The 25,188-nt window shown below is 45.8% G+C and overlaps 1 protein-coding gene across 2 annotated transcripts in view; it reads left to right on the top strand.

Moving 5' to 3' along the window:
• The window catches only part of SNAP47 (synaptosome associated protein 47), a 30,141-nt gene extending 9,056 nt beyond the window's left edge, over window positions 1-21,085 (top strand). For both annotated transcript variants that reach the window (XM_065832850.2, XM_071805434.1), the window contains exons 3-5: window positions 4,809-5,293; window positions 10,852-10,982; window positions 18,871-21,085. In XM_065832850.2, coding sequence (XP_065688922.1) covers window positions 4,809-5,293; window positions 10,852-10,982; window positions 18,871-19,017 — 763 coding nt within the window. In that variant the 3' untranslated portion in view covers window positions 19,018-21,085. The remainder of the gene's footprint in view (window positions 1-4,808; window positions 5,294-10,851; window positions 10,983-18,870) is intronic.
• The last annotated feature ends 4,103 nt before the right edge of the window (window positions 21,086-25,188 follow it).

Raw genomic sequence — 25,188 nt, 5'->3', positions numbered from 1 at the left:
GGCTGAACAAACCCAGTGATGTCAGCCGCTCCTCATCCAGCTTCGCCTCCAAACCCTTCACCAACTTTGCAGCCTCTTCTGGACACTCTCTAGTAGCTTTGTATCTTTTTTTATCCTGTGTCCCCAGCCCTACACACAGTGAATGCTCCTGGTGAGGCCCAAGCAGAGCGGGACAATCCCCTCCCTGCCTGGCTGACCGTGCTGTGCTGGATGCACCAGGACCACGGGTCCCTCGTGGCTCTGGGGACACTGTTGGTGCATGTTCAACTTGCCATCGACCAGAACCCCCATATCCCTCTCCATGGAGCTGTTCTCCAGCCTCTCATCCCTCAGTCTGTCTGTAGAGCCAGGGTTGCTGTCTCCCAGGTGCAAAATCCAGCGCTTGCTCTTGTTGAGCCTCATGCATTTGGTGATTACCCAGTTCTCCCATTTGTTCAGATCCCTCTGCAGAGTCTTTCTGCCCTCAACAGTGTCAACGTTCGTCACCAAGCGCTCCCTTTAGACAACCGAAATAAGACAACTTATTAATCAGACAACTAATTTAGAGCCTGTTTGAGATGTTTAACTTGTCGCAGAACTGAATGTGTATAGTAGATGATTGGTGTCTTAATCAGAACGTTATGACTTTAATGATTAACATTCAAACTGAATCATTCTATGCTGGTTCATATGCTGGAAGTTGGATTCAACAGCAGTTCAAAATAGACGATAAGGTTAAGAGCAGTATTGTAAAGTTTGAAGATACGTACCTATGGGTGTCGTTGTGGAAGCTCTGACACCTGCAGGAAGAAACAAACACAATAAAGTTCAAACTGGTTGTTTTTGGAAGAAGCAGCTGTTTTTAGACGGATATCATGTCTAAAAGAAAGTGTTGATTTCACAATGATTCTGGCGATATTCACCATAGCCTTTAATGAAAAGCCAAGATAACTGAAAGCTGCAGCAATAGCTTTTCAAGTTCTCTAGCAACAAACAATGAGCAGGAAAATAAATACCTGTTCATTGTTTTTGGAAGAGAATTTTGTTTTGGGTTAAGATGCACTGGGACGTATTATTTGTCCTGATGAATCTGAAGAGCTCGGTGCTTTGATTTTTACAAATGGAAAAATAAAGCAGGGCATTGGCCAAATTTTAGCTGAGATTCCGTTTTATCTGCGGCATGAAGAGTTTGTCCAGCTTACTCGCAGGCTAAAACACAGCCCAGAAGCCATTAACCAAATGGTGTTTTACTTCCACTGTGCTTTTTGGGGAGCTCTAACACTTATTTTTTTCCCCATAGTTTGTGTGGTTTTTTTCTCATAGAGCTGTTCCCCCTCCCCTGATGCCTCGTATTATGTTTCTGTTAGACTGGTGGCATCTTTATGTCCCCAACCCATGTAGAAACTGGGGAAGACCATGACTGAAGCTCATTTGATTGATGTGTATTAGGTAATTCAGACTATTAACATATATAAATAGACTGATGTCTATTAAAGTGCTGTGACTCTTGTTTTCTTCAGAAGCAACTACTGGGAAAATATGAAGGGCCATGACATTATTCAAGCAGAGACTGGACAACGTCCTCAGACACACGGTGTGAACTGTGGGGTGTCCTGTGCAGGGACAGGAGTTGGACTCCATGATCTTTGTGGATCCCTTCCAACTCAGGACATTCTATGATTCAATGATTTTGCATGTGGAACAGATTTTGTGGAGAAGGAAACAAACTTGTGTGTCCATTAGTTCAAGGTCATATAAGTGACACCAGTTTGGTGGTGTCTTCTATAAAAAGAACCAGGCCCCTTTATCTAGTTTTGTATGTTTAAAACTGCGATTATCTTGCCTGTATGTGTGGGCTTTTTGGATTATTAATTCTGTTATTGTGTATGCCTGGGTATGTACAGCTGCTTTCAGTGGAACTGTGGACAGATAAGCAGGGTTGAGCCTGACGTGCTAGCAGATGTTCGAGGACCAAAAATAAACAGAAAGCCAGATTCCCCGGTTCATTTTTTAATATATTGCTATTAGAGGATAAGCTACGCCGGTTGCAAATTTTCCTTTGTATATAAGGACTGGTCATATAGTTTGTTGATACAGAGGGGAGACTCCTCTGTGCAAGGCCAGAGAAGTTGGCTGGAGACTTTGGTAGAGCTGCGCAGCAGAAAATATCCAGGTTGTAAATCAGACATTGCACAGCCAGGATGTCAGTCCCCGGGGACAGAGGGGAGGAGACGGCTGAAGGGATAAAGTGATAACAAATTAAGGCTCAAAGCTATCCAGGATAAGTTACCGCAGTGTAAACGGAGGTTTAGACTTGTTACGTTGCAGCTGCTTTTCAGTGGGCGAACACACGCGCTTTTCTCATGGTGAATGTGATGAAGCAAACACGTATTGAGGGAGGAATTTAATGACTTTTTGTAGCAGAAGACACAGACATAAGCTGTTGGTGCCCTGAAGCACCTTGTGGCTCTTTCGTACAACAAAGTGACAGAAACTGCGCTTTTTATTCTGGAGATATGAGATCAGGTCATTTGTTTCTGTTTAGTTACAGCAGGTAGGTTAGACACGGCTTTTAATTTGGAAGATGGTTTGTGCTCACAGAGCCTGAGGCTTTTTCAGTCGTTCTTTGTGTTGAACTTCAGTTGAACCTCATAGTTTCAGAATTCAGCCCTAAATCTATCATACTGTGCCATTTCAAATTCTGTTGTTGTAGAGCTTTGTTACATCTCCTTTGGTCTTTCCCCCTTGCCCCCCTTCTTTTTTAAGGACTGTTGCAGCATTTTCAGAGGGCAGCAGCGAGCTCCAGACCCATTACTCATGTTTCATACTATCTGCATAAATATCTGCTATTCATGCTTTAGTTGGGAGTAGATTCTTGGAACAATTCATTCTGCCTCCGTGAATTCAGTGATTGACTCCCAGTAGGACTTTTTCTGCTCTTCCTAGCAGATGATTTTCTTTAAGTAGGTTTGTTTTGAAGCTGGTGCAGAACTTTGATGGCTGGTAAACAAAGCGTGTTCATTTAGAGCTTCCTCTTTCATATTAGACTTTGTCTGCAGCCAAATTAAACAGGATTTAAAAATTACAAAGTCTCCCGGAGACGCACTCCAGTTCTCTCATGGAAAATAAATCATTACGAAAAGTATTTTGAGAGCAGCACCGCTGTGATGCAGATTTTATCAGGCAGTACCTTTCTGGAGTAAACTTTAAAAGCAAATTAAATCAAGCTGACTCTCCAAAATAGCAGTGAAGCAGTAGTACTTTGTATTTTGGTCTGACTAGGCTTGCACCTCTAGGATTTAAGTCGGTAAATAGCATTTCATAGCATCAAGAAGATCACAGTGTTTCATTAAAGATTTTATTGTGCGTGCTCTGGCTTCATTAGAGGCGTCTGCTACAAGCACCATGCTGGTGGCACATGTCTGATCACTGGATAGAATTCAAGGTATTTATGGGGCTCTGCCTCTAACTCCTGTCTAGACCTGGAGAGGGATGTTAACAGGCAGCACAGCACTTGGAAAATCAAACCAAAACCACCACCTTTCCTCTCGTTCCGATTATTTTTTTGGTGGAAAGAGTACAGGTGAGGCTTGGTCCCAAAGAGATCTGTGATCACGATCCTTTCTTGGGAGAGAGCCCCAGAAAAGGGGATGGAAAACACAACAGAAGGATCATGTCCTGCATGTCGTTGATTCTTCCGAACAGCATGTGACATCTTGCCCACAGCTGATGAACTTAATTGCATCTTCTTGCTTAGAAATAAGGGGCTTGACTCCCTGTGTTTGGTCCTGGCTCTACAATGGTCTTCCCTGGGAGCAGTTCATAGAATTGTAGAACGTCTTGAGTTGGAAGGGACCCACAGGACCATCGAGTCCAACTGCTGTCCCTGCACAGGACACCCCACAGTTCACACCGTGTGTCTGAGGACGTTGTCCAGTCTCTTCTTGAACACTGTCAGGTTGGGGCCGTGACACCTCCCTGGGAGCCTGTTCAGTGTCCAGCACCCTCTGGGTGAAGAACCTTTTCCTCATGTCCAACCTAAACCCCCCCTGGCACATCTTCCTGCCATTCCCTCAGGTCCTATTGTTGTTTACCAGAGAGAAAAGCTCAGTGCCCACCCCTTGTAAGGATGCTGTAGACCATGATGAGGTCTCAGTCTCTTCTCCAGGCTGGACAAACTAAGTGACTTCAGCCGCTCTTCATACGGCTTCCCCTCCAAACCCTTCAACAACTTTGTAGCCCAGCTTAATTCCTCCATAAAGTGAGTCTGGTTATCTTTAAGCTAAGGCTGAAGTTTGCCTACAAGGAGTCCCATCTCCTTCAGGAGCTACATGGGTGGTGAGGCAGATGCGGAATGCCAATCTGCTGGGCTTTTCAACCTCAACCTTGTACTCTTAGTGTTTTAACTTGCAGTGGGAGTTTGGGAGTGGGGCCGAAGCAAAATCCAGCATCAGACTGAGGTATAAAGGGGCAGCAAAAGGCAGCGGTGGTGAAGGCCAAGTGTGGAAACACCGAGATAAAAGGCAGCACTAGCTGAAGAACAGATGGGTGTAAATTGGCCTGAATAAATCCAGTTGGAAGCTGGATTTCTTATATCAGAACAGTGAGATTCTGGGACTGCTTTCCAGCTTAGTAGCAAATGAAGAAAAGCTGGGTTTTGAAGTGGATGGATCCCTGTAAGCTGTGAATAGGTTTGAGGAGCGAAATAACAGAAGGCTGGATTCAGTCTTAAGAAATCTTTGCGTCTGCGGCAATTTGCTTTGAACTGGTGGGGTAGCGTGACCTTCGCTTTGGCTTTCACTCTCCTAACACTCTCTCTTCTCCCCTAGGTTGTTGACTGAGCTCGAATCTCCTTCTTGGTGGCCGTTTAGCAGCAAGCTCTGGAAAGCGCCATTGGAAACCAAGCCAAAGGAAACTGCCACAGTTTCCGATTCGAAGAACCAGGAAGGAATCATAATTAGAATTCCAGTTATTATCACCCACAGAACAGACTCAAATGTCAAGCCAGGAAAACTCACGCTCTTCGCTTCTGGCCTGGAAATCAGTGACTGCAACTCTCAGGTCATTCACCGGTTTGAATCGAAGGATGTAGATGATATCAGGGTTCATACGCCGTACGAAATCAGCGTCCGTCAGAGATTTATTGGGAAGCCTGACACCTCTTACCGGCTCTTGTCAGCAAAGATGCCAGAAGTGATCCCCATCTTGGAGATGCAGTTTAGCAAGAAGATACAGTTTTTAGAGGATGCCCTGGGATTTGTCGGTGCCACAAAGTCTCCTCAGGTAGATTTGGGGACCACCATTTGGCAAGCAGGTACGTGGCAGGCAAAGCAATCCATCTGCAAGCACTAAGTTTTCCAAGTGGTTTTTAAACTCAGAATAATATGTAATATTTACAAGGCAAATCCCCTCCCTGCTGCCCCAACAGTGAGACTGTGCTGCTGATAAAATCCAAGAAGTAACTTCTACGTGACCCTAGACCCTCTTGCAAAGTGGGAGAGGGTTGAAATGATGGCACTATGTGGCTGTGGTTTTAGTGTTGTTGGATTTACTTTCTCACAAGTCCATGAGCAAAACTTTGCGACTATATCACAGAATGTCAGGGGTTGGAAGGGACCTGGAAAGCTCATCCAGTACAATCCCCCCATGGAGCAGGAACACCCAGCTGAGGTTCCACAGGAAGGTGTCCAGGCGGGTTTGAATGTCTGCAGAGAAGGAAACTCCACAACCTCCCTGGGCAGCCTGGGCCAGGCTCTGCCACCCTCACCCCGAACAAGTTTCTTCTCAAATTTAAGTGGAACCTCCTGTGTTCCAGTTTGCACCCATTGCCCCTTGTCCTGTCACTGGTTGTCACCCAGAAGAGCCTGGCTCCATCCTCCTGACACTGCCCCTTTCCATATTGATCCCCAGGAATGAGTCCCCCCTCAGTCTCCTCTTCTCCAGCTCCAGAGCCCCAGCTCCCTCAGCCTTTCCTCACACGGGAGATGCTCCACTCCCTTCAGCATCTTTGTTGCCCTGCGCTGGACTCTCTGCAGCAGTTCCCTGTCCTTCTGGAACTGAGGGGCCACAACTGGACACAAGATTCCAGGTGTGGTCTCCCCAGGGCAGAGCAGAGGGGCAGGAGAACCTCTCTGACCTACTGACCACCCCCTTCTAACCCACCCCAGGTACCATTGGCTTCCTGGCCACAAGGGCCCAGTGCTGGCTCATGCTCACCCTGCTGTCCCCAGGACCCCCAGGTCCCTTTTCCCTACACTGTTCTCTAATAGGTCATTCCCCAACTTATATTGGAACCTGGGGTTGTTCCTGCCCGGATTCAAGACTCTACATTTGCCCTGTTCTATTTCATTACGTTTTTCCCTGGACAGGCTGCATGGATGAATGGCAGCACAGCCTCTGGCGTGTAGATGTGAAGCTGAGTGTCCCTCAGGAACCTGGCAGCTGGAACACGCCAAGTCCTCTTTACCATCGAGCTCTCAGCTGGTGTTGTCGCTACCTCCACACCACTTTGTGAAAGGATTAGCTTAATTTTAGTTTCAGCTGCTGGCCTGGGTATTTACTAGTACGTCGTTCTTTTTCCAGTGGTCACCCATTCAATATTGTGCCACTGTGTGGGGAAGGGTCATTAGAAATCCATTTTTCCCTCCTTCCACATGCTTCAGAGTCCTCTGTCATTGCTGTTTTTACCTTTGTCAATTTATAGCTGGAGGCATATTTATATTAATATTGCCATTCACTTAACTATACAAAGTTTAAACCATATTTCTAGCCCAGCAAGTTTTTAAGTAAAGTGTGGGTTTGACATCACATTAATTTTCATATCTTAAATACAGTTTTGTTATTCCAGAAGTTCAGGTGTTTGGATATAGGAGATTTTTAGGTCTCAGATTAGGTGAGCGCTTAATTGTTTAAAGCAAACAGTGGAGACTGAAACAGTTTCACAGCAATAAGAATGACATTCCTTACTACTATTACTTCTAAAATTCCGGGGAGGGTTGTATTTTTTTATTCTTATTGTAATCCAACCCTGAATTCATTTGCAGAACTGTTGAATTTCTATCTGTTAGGAATTTCTTTCTATCAGCATGCTCGAATCCTCTTCTTTTTCCTAATTGTCAGTGACAAAAGAGCAAATTGGTGAATGGATTTTGTGCCAACGCGTTAAAAACGAGCAGAGAAATGATACAGTAAAACAGATGATGAACCTATTGCTGTGCACCAAGCTAAAACTGGACTTCGGTAGGGAGGATAATGTCCTCTTGTTGACAACTCATCAAGGACCATAGCTTGGAAAAGCTTGTTAATTTTGAAGGAAGTAAGTCTTGGGCATTTGGCACTAAAATGTCAGCACAACAACTGGGAGGAAAAACAACCTGCTGGTTTCTTAAGTCCCGAGTTATTCCAACGAATTTGTGTGCAGTTCCTGATGGTCTTAAGACCGGTTACATAAAATAATTGGTTATACAGCCCTACTGTGCTTAATTTCCCACTGCTCTGCCCTGTTTGCATCTGAGTCAGTGAGTTAAGAATATTGCTCTCCTACCCCCACCTGCATTTTTGGCTGTTTAATTTGGAAATGGCAGTCAAGAAAACTGGAAGTTATGGAAATCCTGACTTCTCCAGCTCCACCAAAACCCTTGTTTGTTCCTTCCCTGGCGTCCATCGCCGTCTGGTTTCTGTCGCAAGGTGGCACTCACGCTCTGTGGTTGCACCTCTGGGTTTTTTCCATGCCTGCTCACATGGTGGAAATACTCATTTCTCAGGTGTTTTTTCTCTTTTGTCCTAAAAGCAAAGAGGAAAAAAATAAGAAGTTGTGCCTATTGCACATTTGTATAAGTAAATACCAAAAACTCGCCTTTCCTGAAGAGTTTTGGCTCCATTCCACCTAGAAGAGGAATTTGTGAAGAGTTTTGTACACAGCAGATTATCTGAAAGTATTTTTAGCTGCTTTGCGTGTCTTTTCTCACTGGTTTTTTTGGACCGTGGGTGTTTAAATACTCAGGATGAAGCAGCGAGGTTGGTTTTATAACAGATTCTTCTGTGCTGGATCAAGCCAGTATGGCACTTAGTGCCATGATCTGGTCAATGGACTGAAGTTGGACCAAGGGTTGGACTTGATGATCTCTGAGGTCTTTTCCAACCCAGTCCATCCTGTGATTCTGATTCAGTGCTTTCCTAATCAATAATGTCCTCGATAACATCTAATAACAGCTACCCAGGATTAAAAAGCGCAAGGAATTCCCCAGTGCATCTGCCTTAAAATTTAGGGCAGTGCTGGCTCAATTCTATAGTTGGAGACTGGGATTCACAGTTTTTTATCCCTTTCAAGGCTGCTGAATTTTTCCTGCTTATCCCTATGTCCGAGTGTTCTAATTATTATGAATTTCTTGCACTTTATTCAGAGGTTTAGTAGTTTAGTTTAGTGGCAACGAGTCTTACAGTCCAAGTGGGTGTAACACGAAACAAAATCACTTTTAAAATGTTTCTTCTTCCTATTCAGTTCTCTGCCTATTTTTTAAACTAGCAAATTGCTGGAAAATGCCAGGTCCTCTTCCTCACCCCATTCTTTTTGTGCACCTTTGTCATGTCCCCCTCCTTTTCTTATCCTCAGCGAGATTAATGGGGTGATACGGATAGATTTCTTGTTTTTAATGAAATAATTAGTGTATGGTGACACTCAACTGATAAGAAACATAAAGAATCTCGTCTGGCTGTTTGCTGCCGTAGGAAGGTCTGTCATTCCGTCCTCATTTTATTACCACGACATTAATTTCACCAGAAACAGTGTTTTTCAGTGCCTGATTCTTAGCCCGCCGGAATACAGGGAGCATTTGCACAGGGTAACACCAGCACAGTGAATGACTCACTTGTCTTAAATCTTGATGGTGTCTGAGTCCAGCGACTCTCAGGCTGATAACCGAATAATTCTGGGGATTAGGAGTTCACAGTAATTACTTGAGAGGGATTTAGGGTTTGGTACTTGGGTTTAGCTTTTGTCTCCCTTTTCACAGGGAGGTAATGCTATCCAAAGCGCTCGGGTGCGCACCGTCTGCCCAGCCAGCTGGGCACCAGCTTTTCGACCTGGCGCTGAGCTCTGGCATCTGATAGACTTTCTATCCCGATGGCTGTAAAAACCGCCATCGTTAGCCTGTGCTGGGTCAGACCATAGTAGAATTATCCTTCTCACTGCCTATTCAAGTGGGAGAGGTTTGGAGATGTTTGAAGCATCTCTAAGAGCTGAGATGTGTGTCTCGGGTTTTTAGCACCCATCTCCATCAGAAATAACTTTTGCTTGCAACGTGTCCCTGCTGGGTGGTATCAGATCCTGCAATAAGAGCTGATGCTTTAAATAAAGGACAGGTGGCATTTTTGCACAAGGGATCGTGTCCATGCTGCTTGGCTGGGGGTGGCTGTTAACGTCAGTGTTGCCCTTCTGTTTCAGGGGTTTGCTGGCTTGACTTTTGGGCTCTTGCCATGATCCATCACTTCCAAATTCTTTAATTAAAAAGAGAAGAAGCAGCAGCAGGTGGAAAACCATCATTTATCTGACTGGGAGTATGTTACTGCTGATTCGCTCTCTGTTCAGATGGATCCCCACAGTCCAAAATGAGCCATTCTCTCAATGTTGTCTGTAATAATAAGTCATCTCTCAGCAACCAGGTCACCTCCAGGTTAGATGTTACATGAAATACAGCTCAAATCCATTCTAGAAGAACATACCCGAATGGGTAAGGTTGGGTTGGGCTTCTCTGAATGTCGGTTTCCTTTTGCAAATGTCTGTAGAGCAAAGCTGAGGCCAACCAGTTTGATACTAGCACTGGTCCTCCCCATTACACAGAATGATGGAATCACAGGATGGTTGGAGTTGGAAGGGACCTCTGGAGATCATCCAGTCCAACCCACCTGCTGACGCAGGGTCACCAGAGCAGATCACACAGGTCAGTCCAGGTGGGTTTGAATGTCTCCAGAGAAGGAGACTCCACAGCCTCTCTGGGCAGCCTGGGCCAGGCTCTGGTACCTCACAGGAAAGAAGTTTCTCCTCATGTTCAGATGGAACCTCCTGTGTTTCAGTCTGTGTTCGTCACCCCTCACCCTGGTGTTGGGCACCGCTGAACAGAGTCTGGTCCATCCTCTGACACCCACCCTGAGATATTTATAAGCATTGATGAGATCCCCTCTGAGCTTCTCTTCTCCAGCTCAACAGCCTCAGCTCTCTCAGTCTCCTCATCAGAAAGATGCTCCAGACCCCTCAGCATATTTGTGTCCCTGGGCTGGAATCTCTCCAGTAATTCCTTGTCCTTCGTAAACTGAGGAGCCCAGAACTGGACACAGAACTCCAGATGTGGCCTCACCAGGGCAGAGCAGAAGGGGACCATCATCTCCCTTGACCTGCTGGTCACACTCTTCATAATGCACCCCAGGTACCATTGACTTCTTGGCCACAAGGGCACATTGTTGACTCACGGTCACAGCGTTGTCCACCAGAACTCCCAAGTCCTCTGCAGAGCTACTTTCCAGCAGGTCCATCCCAACCTGTACTGGTGCCAGGGGTTGTTCCTCCCCAGGTGCAGGACCCTACACTGGCCCTTGTTGAACTTCGTCAGGTTCTTCTCTATGCAGTCCAGCCTGTTCAGGTCTCAGGATGGCAGCACAGCCTGTGGGATGTCAGCCTGTCCTCCCAGTTTGGGGTCATCAGCAAACTGGCTGAGGGTGCACTCAGTGTCCTCATCCAGGTTGTTGATGAACACGTTGACCAGGACTGGACCCAACACTGACCCTTGAGGAGCGCCATGAACTAGAGGCCTCCAGCCACCATTGATCACAACCTTGGGTACAGGAGATGCCGGTCTGACCACAGAATTTCTCTTGCAGCCACGGGACTTGTGGGAGGAGTGTTGCAGCCCAGCTCGCCGGTGGGAGGCAAAGAAGGGATGGACAATGACCAGGTTCAGCTCCAGAAGCAAGAGAAGATCTCCCAGGAAGAAGCAAAAGAGCTTAAACAGGTATAAGTTGAGATAACTCAACGAGTTGTTTCACTCGCTCTTCTTCCTTAATTACATGCATTTTTTTATCATCAGATACATAGGCATTTCTCTTCACAAAATATTCCTCTCCCAAAGTCTAACAGCGCATATTTTAAAAATATCAAGCCTGTGATTTAAAACACCCTGATAACTTTATATTTGTTTTTAACTATTTTGAACAAGTCAAGGATTATCAGCAAAATCTATTAAGTGATAGGATTATAAGCCAAGGGAAATCTTTAACCTGATTTTTCTGAAGATTAAGAAGCTTAACAATGAAATAATTTTTGGCTTTTTTGTGTTTTCCCTGTGCTATCTTACTCTTTTTAGAAAGGAGTAGCAGTTTTATTTGAGAAACAAAGCTAAACGAAGTGTTTTTAAACACACAGAGAGAACTTGTAGTTAGGAGGTATTTTTCTCCCAATAATTGCTGAGCACAGAGTAATCATTATTCCAGTCATTAATAATTTTAAGGTACATGCCATAATTCCTATAAAACACCTGTTCCTTTTCCATATTAGGAATCATCGCATAAACACACAGTTTTAGACCAAAATGTGCTTCTGTAACCAAAATACAATCAAGATCTTTCAACCGCAATTTCTTATTTGGACTTTTTAAAAAACAAAATGGGCTGTTCACCTTTTAATCTTTCTCCATTCTCATCTTTTAAAGAGTTTATTTCCATGATTTATCATTTTATCAAAAAATAAGCATTTTCTGAAGCAGCATTGACCTTTTGGAGGATTTTAAGGGAGAGTATTTTTCACCCATAGTTGTACGAATATCATTATTAGTTATGCACACATCCACTTGCTCCAGCTGTTACGTGTTCATAGGGGCTATATGTTCCTCCCTTAAATGTCAACTTTTCAGCAGTATCATTCTGATTTGTAACCAGACCCCAAAAAAAATCTAAATAGGATATGAAGGCTTGTTGATCATGGGCTACAATTGAAGACACATTTTCCTACACCTTGTAAAATAAGCTCTCCAGGAATTGCTTCCCCAGGGCCAGTTCCTGATGGTTGAACACCAACCTTGGTGTCACCAAAACATTTGGCTGCGACTGGAGAAGCAGAGGAAATGTAGGATGGGTAATTCAGCAGCTTCCAATGAGCCTTGTGAACTGGGGGCGAAGCTGCTTCTCGTTGCTCTAAAACACATGGAGAATAGCTCAGGGTGTTTCGATTCTGTTAGGAGAGAGCATGGTGATGTTTAGAGGGGAAGTGTGAAAATATGGATGTGATGGAAAGCATGATCAAAGCGGGGAGTTCCTACCAGTAAAAGCAGATTTGAAAGATGTGGAGGCAGGGGATGTGTTCTGACGGGGTTCAAGGTAAACCCTCTACAAAGCTTTTCAGGTGTTGAACCCCTGAAGGCGTTAAGGTTGAGATCTCGCAACTGCATCTGAGCAGGATATTTAATGCTTATCTAAGGTATGTCAAGGCTTTATCTGAGGTTATATTATTTAATGTAGTGTTCTATAGTTGAGAAGATGATTAAATCTGTGAATAGAAAGTGGGGCAAGGAACCAGGAGCTTTGTCTCATTTCCAGCTGTGTGGCCTTAAGCAGTCGGAGGTGAGCCGGGGTGTGGGGTACTCCGTAGAACCACAGAATCATTTCAATTGGAAGAGACCCTCAGGATCATTGAGTCCAACCATAACCTAACCTAACTTTAGCAGTAAATCCTGTCCCTAAGAATGTGGTCTAAACGCCTTTTAAACGCCTCCAGGGATGGTGACTCCACCACTGCCCTGGGCAGCCTGTTCTAATGCCTGACACCTTGCTGAGGTGTAACCTGCTGCTTTGTCCTTTTGTGTCCAAACATCTCATCAATAGCAGGGCCTGTTGCGATAGGACAGGGGGTGATGGTTTTCACAGAATCCCAGAATGTCAGGGGTTGGAAGGGACCTGGAAAACTTATCCAGTGCAATCCCCTTGCCGGAGCAGGAACACCCAGCTGAGGTTCCACAGGAAGGGGTCCAGGCGGGTTTGAATGTCTGCAGAGAAGGAGACTCCACAGCCTCCCTGGGCAGCCTGGGCCAGGCTCTGACACCCTCACCATGAACAAGTTTCTTCTCATATTTAAGTGGAACCTCCTGTGTTCCAGTTTGCACCCGTTGCCCCTTGTCCTGTCACTGGTTGTCACCCAGAAGAGCCTGGCTCCATCCTCCTGACACTGTCCCTTTCCATATTGATCCCCAGGAATGAGTCCCCCCTCAGTCTCCTCTTGTCCAGCTCCAGAGCCCCAGCTCCCTCAGCCTTTCCTCACACGGGAGATGCTCCACTCCCTTCAGCATCTTGGTGGCTGCGCTGGACTCTCTCCAGCAGTTCCCTGTCCTTCTGGAGCTGAGAGACCACAAGTGGACACAATACGTGATATTTGCTTTTTTTGCTGTCCGCTTGGGTCTAGTTGGTTTTGTTTCAGTCCTTTGCTACTTTCCAAGTCTCTTCAGTGTTTGTTTACCCTTTTATCATGCCCTCATCGCAGGAAATCACAACCGTTATGTCAGAGAAAAAGTGTTTTGTTGAGGAACCGCTCTTTCCAAGTGCTAAATACCAAATTTGCTCATAGGATGGCCTAGTTCCATGGCCTATAGTGATCCACAGGCAACTGATCTTAACAGACACGTGTAATGACCATGGCCTGGATTTATTTTTTTGGAAGGCACAATACAGGGAGAGAACTGAGGTCTTTACAACTAACGCTTTGTATTTACTAGTGTGTCAGTTGAGTATTTAACAGTACTAAAATAAAAGGTGGTAGTTAAGCCTGTGGAGCTGTTTGAGTATCTTTGTTTGCAGACAAGGCCAGTGTATGTTAGTGGAACCATAAGTGCTTAGTACTCCCTGAGAAAGTAAATAAAATCAGACTTCTGTATCAGCCTAAGCAGAAATAACAGGAGAAACCAGCCACAAAGGTGGAGTATCTGTACACCAAATGCAACTCTGAGTCAAGCAGAAGGAACATGTGTGCTTTCCATAGCCCCAGGCGAGTACTGGAGTAACTCTTTCCAACAAGCTCTGTAGGCTGTACTGGAAAAGCATCTTAACCATTTCAGGTGCTGCTGGATTGAGCAGCAGATTGAACAGTTGAATATGCTGACAGACAAAGGGTTAAGGGGTTTATTACCAGACTCTCTTAGGCAAAAAGAATTAACAGATGAAAATGAGCCGCTTACCTTTTATTTTTGTGTGTGAGTAACCACATCGTCATCACCCGCTGCCTTTCAAGGCTGAGCCTAATTGGCAGGTGAACTGAGCAGAGCCCTGTAGCCAACCCAGTTTCCATTTTACTGCTTTCGTATTTTAAAAGCTTTTCTGTTCTCAACAGTTGTGTCTTTTTCTGTGTTTTCAATGTTGAGTATGCTCTAATGAACAGGAAACCTATCAAAAGTAATGTGGTTCAAAACTAAAGCTGTTTTCATGGTACACCTGGGCCTTTTTTTTGGCACAGTTTTGATTTACAAATGAATTGGGTGCCTCTTGGAGAGATGGGGAAGTGGCAATGACCCTTCTTATTCTCTCCATCCTCTCATGCCAGCCCCAGCTTTGCTGCATAGACCTATTGGAGGCTTTCACTGTGTGTCTCTGTATTTCTCTTCTGTGCTCGTCTCGGTGGATTTCACAGACTGAGATGTGCTTGGTGAGGACGTGGCTCTGGAAAGCTGGACTTACCATGCTGTTAAGCCTGCCTGGTGAGAAACCTCCGAAGGTTTGTGCTTTGCTGGAGCAGAATGTGGTGGCCAGAGGAACCATTCTGGAGCACACATTAAGCCACAGAATCATAGAATCGTTTTGGTTGGAAAAGATCTTTAAGATCATCAAGTCCAACCATAACCCACCCCTGGCACTGCCCCATGTCCTGAGAACCTCATCTCCGTGTCTGTCCAGCCCTCCAGGGATGGTGACTCCAGCACTGCCCTGGGCAGCCTGTTCCAATGCCCCACAGCCCTTTGGGGAAGAAATTGTTCCCAGATCCAACCTCAACCTCCCCTGGCGCAACTTGAGGCCGTTTCTTTGTGTCCCTGTCTCCCCTCAGCTCCTGTTCTCCAGCTGAACCCCCCAGGTCCCTCAGCCGCTCCCATCACACTTGTGCTCCAGCCCCTCACCAGCTCCATTTATCTAAAAAACATCAGCAGACACTTCTGATTTTATTTGGCTATGCTGGAAAACACATTTTGGGATGCTCATGGGTAAAACATTTTAGTAAACCAGCTGAAAAAAAATCAGTGTGAACCTTCTTTAAATCATCTGCAAACGATGAAGCAAGTGCCTTTAACTTCCATTCTTTAGGATATCCTGGAGAAGTGAGGTCTTTTCTCTTTCAAAGCTAGTATAAAGAGTTAAAATTTTACTGGAGTGGAGACTGAAACCATGTAATTTTCTCTCAATATTGAAGCTGCTTTTGCTCATGGTTGGAGTGGACTGCAAGAACTTCAGAAATCTTCTTCCAGTCTTAATTCTACTGTGACTCTATGAATGGTAGAAGTCCTTCCATGTATTATAGCGCTGGCTATTTTATTTAATATATATATGTGTATGTTTTTATCTCTAAAAACATATGCAGAAGAAGCTCACAGGAAGGATAGAGGGAGAGCCACCGCTGAACTTCCCATTTCCAGATAGTAAAATGACTCCCTCAGGACAGGCAAGACCTTATTTCAGACCCATGTCCTGGATCATCCACACGGTGGTTCTGATCATGTCATTTTTCTCTTTGATGCGTATTGTACACAATGCAAATCACCTCCAGTTTGGGGAATTGCTCCTCGCTTTCCTCTTACAGTGAAAGAACTTGAAGCGTTTCATTTGGGATAGAAACAGAGGGTTTTTAGCTCGTAGTTTTCACAAGAATAGAGGATGGTAGATTAAGCTCGATCTGTGGTTGGTTTTGTATTTTTGCTTTGGCAGCCAAATTGCAAAACCCGTTATTCACACAGCCAGATTTCTAGCTGCTTGTGGCTTAAGGAAAAAGCTGATATTTTATGAAATAAATCCCACTACCGTGGCTGACATCCAGCTTTAGACGAAGGGAATAGAGTGTACTATTAGCAGGTTTGCTGATGACACCAAGTTGGGAGCAGTGGTGACACTGGAAGCTGTGCTGCCATCCAGAGACCTGGACAGGCTGGAGAGCTGGGCAGGGAAAAATGTAATGAAATAGAACAAGGGCAAGGGTAGAGTCTGGAATATGGGCAGGAACAACCCCAGGTTCCAGTGTAAGTTGGGGAATGAGGTATTAGAGAGCAGTGTAGGGGAAAGGGACCTGGGGGTCCTGGGGACAGCAGGGTGAGCATGAGCCAGCACTGGGCCCTTGTGGCCAGGAAGGCCAATGGTACCTGGGGTGGGTTAGAAGGGGGTGGTCAGTAGGTCAGAGAGGTTCTCCTGCCCCTCTGCTCTGCCCTGGGGAGACCACACCTGGAATATTGTGTCCAGTTGTGGCCCCTCAGCTCCAGAAGGACAGGGAACTGCTGGAGAGAGTCCAGCGCAGCCACCAAGATGCTGGAGGGAGTGGAGCATCTCCCGTGTGAGGAAAGGCTGAGGGAGCTGGGGCTCTGGAGCTGGAGAAGAGGAGACTGAGGGGGGACCTCATTCATGTTTACAGATATACAAAGGGTGAATGTCAGGAGGATGGAGCCAGGCTCTTCTCGGTGACAACCAGTGACAGGACAAGGGGCAATGGGTACAAACTGGAACACAGGAGGTTCCACTGAAAGAGGAGAAGAAACTTGTTGGGGGTGAGGGTGGCAGAGCCTGGCCCAGGCTGCCCAGGGAGGCTGTGGAGTCTCCTTCTCTGCAGACATTCAAACCCGCCTGGACACCTTCCTGTGGAACCTCAGCTGGGTGTTCCTGCTCTGACGGGGGTATTGTACTGGATGAGCTTTCCAGGTCCCTTCCAATCCCTGACATTCTGTGCATTTTGTCTGTGTGCAATTCTCCTGCCGTTCCAGCTCCATCTGATGTTTCTCGCTGCTTTTCCCACACCGGTAACTCATGGAGCTGCGAACGATGGGGCTGCTGCGGAATTCAGCCCCACGTGTGGGTAACGGGGCTTCCAATGTTTCACAGCAGCTTTTTTGGGGGTCTGATTGTGTCTATTCTAAAAGGAAAACAAGAAAATAGAGTTTGCCAGTTGTTTTGAAAAAAAAAAAACCATTAAATGTATATAGAGTACCATTATTTTTCTTTAAAAAACACAGATCTATTTTGTTAGGGTGCAGTTCTAGTATCTTCAGTAACGTTATCCGGATGCTCATGTACAACAGCAGTTGGTGTAGCGCTGGGATAATTTGCTTTCTTGGAGACTTATTATTGCAATTGATTGGATCAAGTGCTCTTATTAAGCAGGATATGTGTGGATTTTGAAGGAAGCAGATGGTGCAGGCCAGCAGAGACAACCCCTTTACGATCTGAAGTGACCGAGAAGCTGGATTTCCAGTCAGTATGATGTGATGCTTCTGAATTTCCCCCTGATACATCCAAGGAAGGCAGCTGAGGTTTGTCCATCAGGCAGGTGCTTTTCGGTTCACACAACCAGGCGTATGAAGGGAGTAGCCACAAGAGGGAAGAAAAGGCAGCGGTATAACTCACACTTTGGGCTGCTGCTATAAGGAGCCGGTGTTACAGGGTGAGGAATTAAGACGGATTTTTTTACTTGTGTTGTTTGGATCTCTGCTCTTGGACTCAGTTGTGTGAACTGATGGAAAACTGGAGTCGAGCAGGCCCCGTAAGTCGGCATAGGGTGTTATGGGTGTCTCCTAGCATTAAGAATGCATCAGCCCAGCTTCTCCTTTCACTTCAGAAGCTTCCGCCCCGTTTGGACCGATATCTATTGGCTTTTTCAGGCAGCAGGTTCTCCTCGCAATCTTGGGGCAGCTCAGGGTGTTTGCTCACAGTCCCACACACGAACAGTGATTTTCTAAGCATGAAGCGGTTGATGTATAGTTTAATGCGTGCAGCCTGGAATAGAGCTGTAGCCAGCGCATCTGTTGCTTCTCATCTCAGTCACAGCCTCAGCCTTGGCCTCCTTGACATCCCTTCATACCGCACCACCCTCTAGCACCTAGAAAGTTATTTGTTATTTTGCCCAACACTCACGTTTTCCTTCTGCTCCATCTTTCTTCAGTGTATTGTAATAAAACAACCTTTTCCATCCTCTGACCTGCTCCCTTGGGCTCCCGATGTGCACAACAAGCTGCTGCTTTAAGATATGGCGATACCAAGGAGATAAATACAGAACCTGCAAACAGCTGATGTTTACATTGATTTTCTAATTTATTCCCACCCCTTACATTTCAGATATGATTTTTCCGGGTTTTAGTTCATTGTTTAGTTCAGCTCAGCTTATTGAAGCAAGACGTGTATTTTCACCAGGGCGGAGTCCCAACAAATGATTTACACAGAATCCCAGAATGTCAGGGGTTGGAAGGGACCTGGAAAGCTCACCCAGTGCAATCCCCCCATGGAGCAGGAACACCCAGCTGAGGTTCCACAGGAAGGGGTCCAGGCGGGTTTGAATGTCTGCAGAGAAGGAGACTCCACAACCTCCCTGGGCAGCCTGGGCCAGGCTCTGGCACCCTCACCATGAACAAGTTTCTTCTCAAATTTAAGTGGAACCTTTTGTGTTCCAGTTCGAACCCATTACCCCTTGTCTTATCATTGGTTGTCACCAAGAAGAGCCTGGCTCCATCCTTGTGACAGTCACCCTTTATATATCTGTAAACATGAATGAGGTCACCCCTCAGTCTCCCCTTCTCCAATTTAGTTGTTGAAAGCGATGAAATAACTAATTACCGTGGGTTTATTATATTTCTCAAAGAACCTGCTGGTCGATCGCTGAAAGTTCTTTTCTTCTGGCAGATCCTACAGAAGCTGAAGGGCCTCGCCTTGGAGACAGAAGCTGAGCTGGAGAGACAGGACGAAGCTCTGGATTCCATCACTACCTCGGTCGACCGCGCCACGCTGAATATCGACAAGCAGAACCGCAGAATAAAGAGACTGACATAGCGCCCGCAGGTATCGAGAGGAAGAGGAGGATCGGGAACTGTATTTTTGAAGTTGTTTCTTTAATAGACACCTCGGGAGGCGGTCGCAATATTGTCTGGAACATGACGCTGCTGTTGTCGAGTTCCTGAGGGTTTTGAAAACGTTTCCAGACTTGGGTGATGTTTGAAGACTGTTTTAGGATTAAACAAGCCAAGACTTTTTAATTGCAGTGAAACAAGGATAGTGGATTCTTTACTACAGTAAATCTGTAAATACGAAGGGATGCGATATAATCTAAATCAACTATTATGTGGTTTTTTTTTGTGTTGCTGCTTTCGATTTTTGGTTTTGTTTTGGTTTTTTACTGCAACAGTGAAGGAGAAATGAGCTGCATATGAGAGCACTTTAGATGATTACAGCTTATTAATTCTCTCTCAAGGTCTTGAAAACACTTAATAGCTGAACTAAGGGCCAGATGTCCAACTGCAAATCACTGAGGCTTTTTCTTTGTAGGCTGATGCTGATGGTGATAAAAACTCGTGTTCCCTGAGCACATAGTTTAATAGGTTTCCATCATGGTTTTTATGTACTCAGTAGTGAAGACTTAGTGGCCACAACTGTCTGTTGCCATATCCTGGCAAATCAAGAGAAGGTTCATGTGCATGTGTTGGTAGAGGCATCAACTTGTTGAGCAGGTTTTATTTCTGTTTCTGACATGGTGTCCTCAGAGCATCACGAACATCTCGTTCACTTTGTGTGGTCCCTAAATCTTGTGTTGGATCTGGGCTGCCGTGTCTCAGATAGATGTTGGTAGAAGGTCCTGTGTCCCTTCTCTGTCCTTCATTTTCCAAGGATCTCCCTGCTCTTTGTCTCCAGGTCTCTAAACGGGAAATTCATGAGTTGTGTGGAGCGTCATGTGGTTTTTGGGTGTCTACTCCAGGTTCATGGGCTGAAGGCCCTATGGGCAGAGTTGTAGACATCTGTATATTATTTTATAGTTGTGGGGCATCTCTCTTATCTTGGGTCTTTTATTTATTTGCACTAACTGGTGGTGAAGCATTTCAAGACTATCTCTAAAATAAAAGGGAATAATGTCAGTTGTTGCCTAATAGGTTTTGTTGAGTTTACAATTGGCTCCATCGAGACTACAGGACAGTGGAGACCTTTTCCCCTCCTAAATTACTTGATAACCCGTGTATCCGTCACCTGTGGCAGAGAACTCACATCTCATCAATTCCTACAGTTTACCAGCTATTTTAGTTCAAAGTAGCTGTTGTAATGTCTTTTAAGCGGTTTTATATTAAAAAATTCTTGTATTGCTTTCAAATACAACACTTTTGGTGCAATATTTTTACCGGTGAAGCTTTGAATTGTTTATTCCGCTGAGAGCTGATGTGAAATTTTCCTGTATCAGAGTAATTCCGCCTTCCTTTTAAAGAAAGATGCAGTAAATCACATCGAGCATGTTGTTCTCAAGATCTTACTCTACCTTGTTTTGTGTTATTTCATATTAGGTTGTTAGTATTAAAGTGCTTCTGCACTGCAGGTTCTTAATTTAGAGTCCAAGTTGTTACTGGCATGCACTTTAATTGCTGAACGTGGTGATTATATATATAATATATATATACACACATTGTGTACTGTGAAATAAAATATTGTCTGCAGTTCCCTTGTTTGTTTCCAATACCCAAATCACTTTTGTTTTACTGTGAGAGGAAAAGATGTTTACACAGCTAATTACTTCATGAATTTCAAAGTATAGGTTACACAAAGTATATGTGAATTGAACCTGGTGCTGACTACTGGGAATGAATCTCTGAACTGAATTAGTCCGAAGCAGGATTGCCAAACTTAAATACTAATTACACAGCGTTTAGTTTAGCATTCTCTGTGCCATATTTTGATTGCTGTGGTTTTTAGCACTCGCTGTTGCATCTGATTCAGTATCTTGTGGTTTGTGTTCGTCCAACTTGTCCAAAGCAAAAAATGGCAATGTTGTTTGTAAGAAGTGACCCATTCTAGCGCCGTGCATTAGCTGGAGTTCATTTCAATCTGTAATCTCTTCTTATTAAATATCTTGAAATAGTGATCTTCTCCCTTGTGTTCGCTTCACTGCAAAGTTGCTGTAAAAATACTTTATCCAACCCCTCATATTGTGGAACAGAATTTAATGGAGCACTTCGGGTTTTAGGATGGGCCTTTTTTTAAAAATTAAAAAAAAGAGGGGAGAATATCAACTGATGGAATATTATAAAAGTGAGTGGACTAAGCCCAGCTTAGAAAGGTCAAGATTTAAACAGTATAAATTGGGGAACGACCTGTTGGAGAGCAGTGTAGGGAAAAGGGACGTGGGGGTCCTGGGGACAGCAGGGTGACCATGAGCCAGCACTGGGCCCTTGTGGCCAGGAAGGCCAATGGTACCTGGGGTGGGTTAGAAGGGGGTGGTCAGTAGGTCAGAGAGGTTCTCCTGCCCCTCTGCTCTGCCCTGGGGAGACCGCACCTGGAATATTGTGTCCAGTTGTGGCCCCTCAGCTCCAGAAGGACAGGGAACTGCTGGAGAGAGTCCAGCGCAGGGCGACAAAGATGCTGAAGGGAGTGGAGCATCTCCCGTGTGAGGAAAGGCTGAGGGAGCTGGGGCTCTGGAGCTGGAGAAGAGGAGACTGAGGGGTGACCTTATTAATGTCTATATATATGCAAAGGGTGAGTGTCACAAGAATGGAGCCAGGCTCTTCTCGGTGACAAACATTGGTAGGACAAGGGGTAATGGGTTTAAACTGGAAGATAAGAGGTTCCGCTTAAACTCGAGAAGAAACTTGTTCATGGTGAGGGTGGCAGAGCCTGGCCCAGGCTGCCCAGGGAGGTTGTGGAGTCTCCTTCTCTGCAGACATTCAAACCCGCCTGGACACTTTCCTGTGGAACCTCAGCTGGGTGTTCCTGCTCCATGGGGGGATTGCACTGGAGGAGTTTTCCAGGTCCCTTCCAATCCCTGACATTCTGGGATTCTGTGAACCTCTTAGTACACAACTATGAAGACTTGACTTTGATCAAGGCTTCTCTATGCAATAATACAGCTTCCATTATTGCCAAAATTACTTAGAGCCTCCTAAGGTCCTTTCTACCTTAAACCCAAGCTCTGTTATTTTCCAGTGTCACAGATCCGGACAAATGCTCCGCGGGGGAAGATGCAGCAGGTAACATGTACCAAACAATATTGTGCTTTGTTCTACGCTGAAATCGTTATCGACATGAGGCTTAAAGATGTACTTCTAGGCTAAGCTTTGCCTTTTATATGCACAGTTTGTTAGTTCTTTGCAGGTCCCTTGCTACAATGTGAGAAGTGGAGGGGTTTTAAGAGACATAAGAAAAAAAATGAAAGAGATTTTACTTGGGAAAGCTTTTCAGCTCCTGCAAACCATGGCTTGATTGTGATGAATGGTACGGTAAGGTTGTAATCTGGAGTGTGCTCATGGCAACGATGAGTGAGTTGAAGTGGCTGGAGTTAAATACAATTCTGCACAGGAGCTTGAACATCTCCTGCAAAATCATCGAAACGCTGGTCATAAACATGACACCACAATCCTCAGAGAAGTGGTGCAAGGAGTTATTTTCAGGCAATTAATTAATTAAACTAAAGCCTCATAATAGCCGTCTGTGTCTCCAAAGCTTTGAAACCACACGCATGCTCTTCGCAGAAGGAAACGGAGCGAAGCTGCTCGTGACTGTTGAAGCTTCGCATCTGGGAAGAGTTTTGAGGAGGGCAATTTGCTGTGTTTTAATATGACAAAGTGTGGCAGCAGTATCACCCGCCTCTGCTTGCTGCGTGTAAGCGATGTCAAACCCAGCCTGGGAGAGGGGAAAAAATAACCTTGTAATGGTCCTAGTCACAGGTTTAACAGCTGCGCTTTGCAGAATAAACAGCACTTGGCTTGCCAGCCGCCCTGGGCTTGTGTGTTTGCGACTCGGCACAAGGTCCGAATCATAAAGTTGTGGAATGTACTGAGTTGGAAGGGACTCACCAGGATCATGGAGTCCAACTCCTGTCCCTGCACAGGACACCCCACAGTTCACACCCTGTGTCTGAGGACGTTGTCCAGTCTCTTCTTGAACACTGTCAGGTTGGGGCTGTGACACCTCCCTGGGGAGCCTGTTCAGTGTCCAGCACCTCTGGGTGAAGAACCTTTTCCTCATGTTCAACCCAAATCTCCCCTGGCACATCTTCTGCCATTGCCTGGAGTTCTGCCACTGGTCACTAAAGAGAAGAGCTCAGCCCTGTCCCTCCTACTCCCCTACTGAGGAAGCTGTAGCTGCCATGAGCATTCCCCTCAGTCTCCTCTTCTCCAGGCTGAACAAACCCAGTGACTTCAACCATTCCTCATCCAGCTTCCCCTCCAAACCCTTCACCATCTTCATACCCTCTTCTGGACACTTTCTAGTAGCTTTATATCTTTGTTATCCTGTGTCCCCAGCCCTGCACACAGTGAATGCTCCTGGTGAGGCCGCCCCGGCGCAGAGCAGAACGGAACAATCCCCTCCCTGCCCGGCTCGCTGTGCTGTGCTTGAATGGGGCTGCTGGGTTGGTCCATCATGGACCTGGTGGGAATGTCCTGGTTTGGGCTTTGCCCATCAGCGTTTCACCGTGGTGAAGGTGATTCCCGTGCTGTCCCTGATGAGCGTTTTTGCCTCATTGAGGTAAATCCAGTGCCTGGAGCCAGGACACACCAGAGACAAAACCACGCACCCTGGGTTCAAGCTGCCTCCTGTTTGAAGTGGGAAAGTGTTTGCTTAATGGTTTAAAAGTCCAGCCTGCCTTCTGTCAAGTGGTTTGAATTTTAAACTAGCGTTTTTTTAAACCCTTTTCTAGTTTGGCAGCAGAATGGTTAAGTTAAGAAGCCTGAGTTTAAGATTTAAGCGTTGGACTGGATGACATTTCAAGGTCCTTTCCAACACAAACTCTTCTGTTATCCTGAGATTCTGTTTGTTTTTTATTTTATTGTTTCTTAAGAGTTTAATTAGATCCTGGATCATTCAGGTTGGAGGGAATAAGAGCGGAACAGAGACAAACAGGTGATGGTTTCACAAGCTTTTGCCTTATAGCAGCTGGTGCATCTTGACCATACCAACCTGATGTACGTAGTTAAGCCTTGAGCCATATGGTTTCCAAGATGAGCCTTTCAGGGCACCAGGCATGTGCTCTGCTGATCTCAGCTTTCCTGCTTAGCACTATGGAGTTGGTCCAGCCTAGAGAAAGGCCTGTGGAGCTGGAGCAGCCCTGGCTAAACCATTGAACTATAAGGATGCTCATGGGAGTGAGACAGTAGTAAGAAAGAGGGAGAGCAATGAGGCTTTTCCCTCTCAAAAGGATGGCGTAGATTTGATCAACGGCTGGTTGAATATGAGCCAGCGTGTGCCCAGGTGACCAAAAAGGCCACCAGCATCCTGGCTGGTACCAGCACTGGTGTGGGCAGCAGGCCCAGGGCAGTGAGCGTCCCTGTGCTGGGACCTGGGGAGGCCAAACCTTGAATCCTGGGCTCAGTTTTGGGCCCCTCACACCAAGAAAGGCCTTGAGGTGCTGGAGTGAGTTGAGAGAAGGGAACGGAGCTGGTGAGGGGCTGGAGCACAAGTGTGATGGGAGCGGCTGAGGGACCTGGGGGGTTCAGCTGGAGAACAGGAGCTGAGGGGAGACAGGGACACAAAGAAACGGCCTCAAGTTGCGCCAGGGGAGGTTGAGGTTGGATCTGGGAACAATTTCTTCCCCAAAGGGCTGTGGGGCATTGGAACAGGCTGCCCAGGGCAGTGCTGGAGTCACCATCCCTGGAGGGTTGGACAGACACGGAGATGAGGTTCTCAGGACATGGGGCAGCGCCAGTCTTAGGTTAGTGGTTGGACTTGATGTTCTTAAAGGTTTTTTCCAACCAAAATGATGCTCTGATTCTATGATTTTAGGACTGGGCTGCAGGGGGGCAGTTCAGTGTCAAGTCCCCGCTGCAGAGCACCTCGGCAGGGAAATCCGGCCTTGTTCCAGGTTGCACTTTGTCAACGTCAAAGCATTAAGTGCGATGGGTGACCTGGGAGCGCGTTACCGCTGCTCAGCAATCCCTCTCGCTTCAGCACGACACTTAATCAGGCGTTTGAGTCCCAATGCGCTTTAAGCTTACCCTAAATCTTAAGCACATGTTTAAGTGTTTTGCTGAC

The sequence above is a fragment of the Patagioenas fasciata genome, chromosome 2 (assembly GCF_037038585.1).
Source record: "Patagioenas fasciata isolate bPatFas1 chromosome 2, bPatFas1.hap1, whole genome shotgun sequence".
Classification (NCBI taxonomy): Eukaryota; Metazoa; Chordata; class Aves; order Columbiformes; family Columbidae; genus Patagioenas; species Patagioenas fasciata.
Note: the sequence above shows the minus strand (reverse complement) of the source record. Positions and strands in the feature narration are given on the sequence as shown.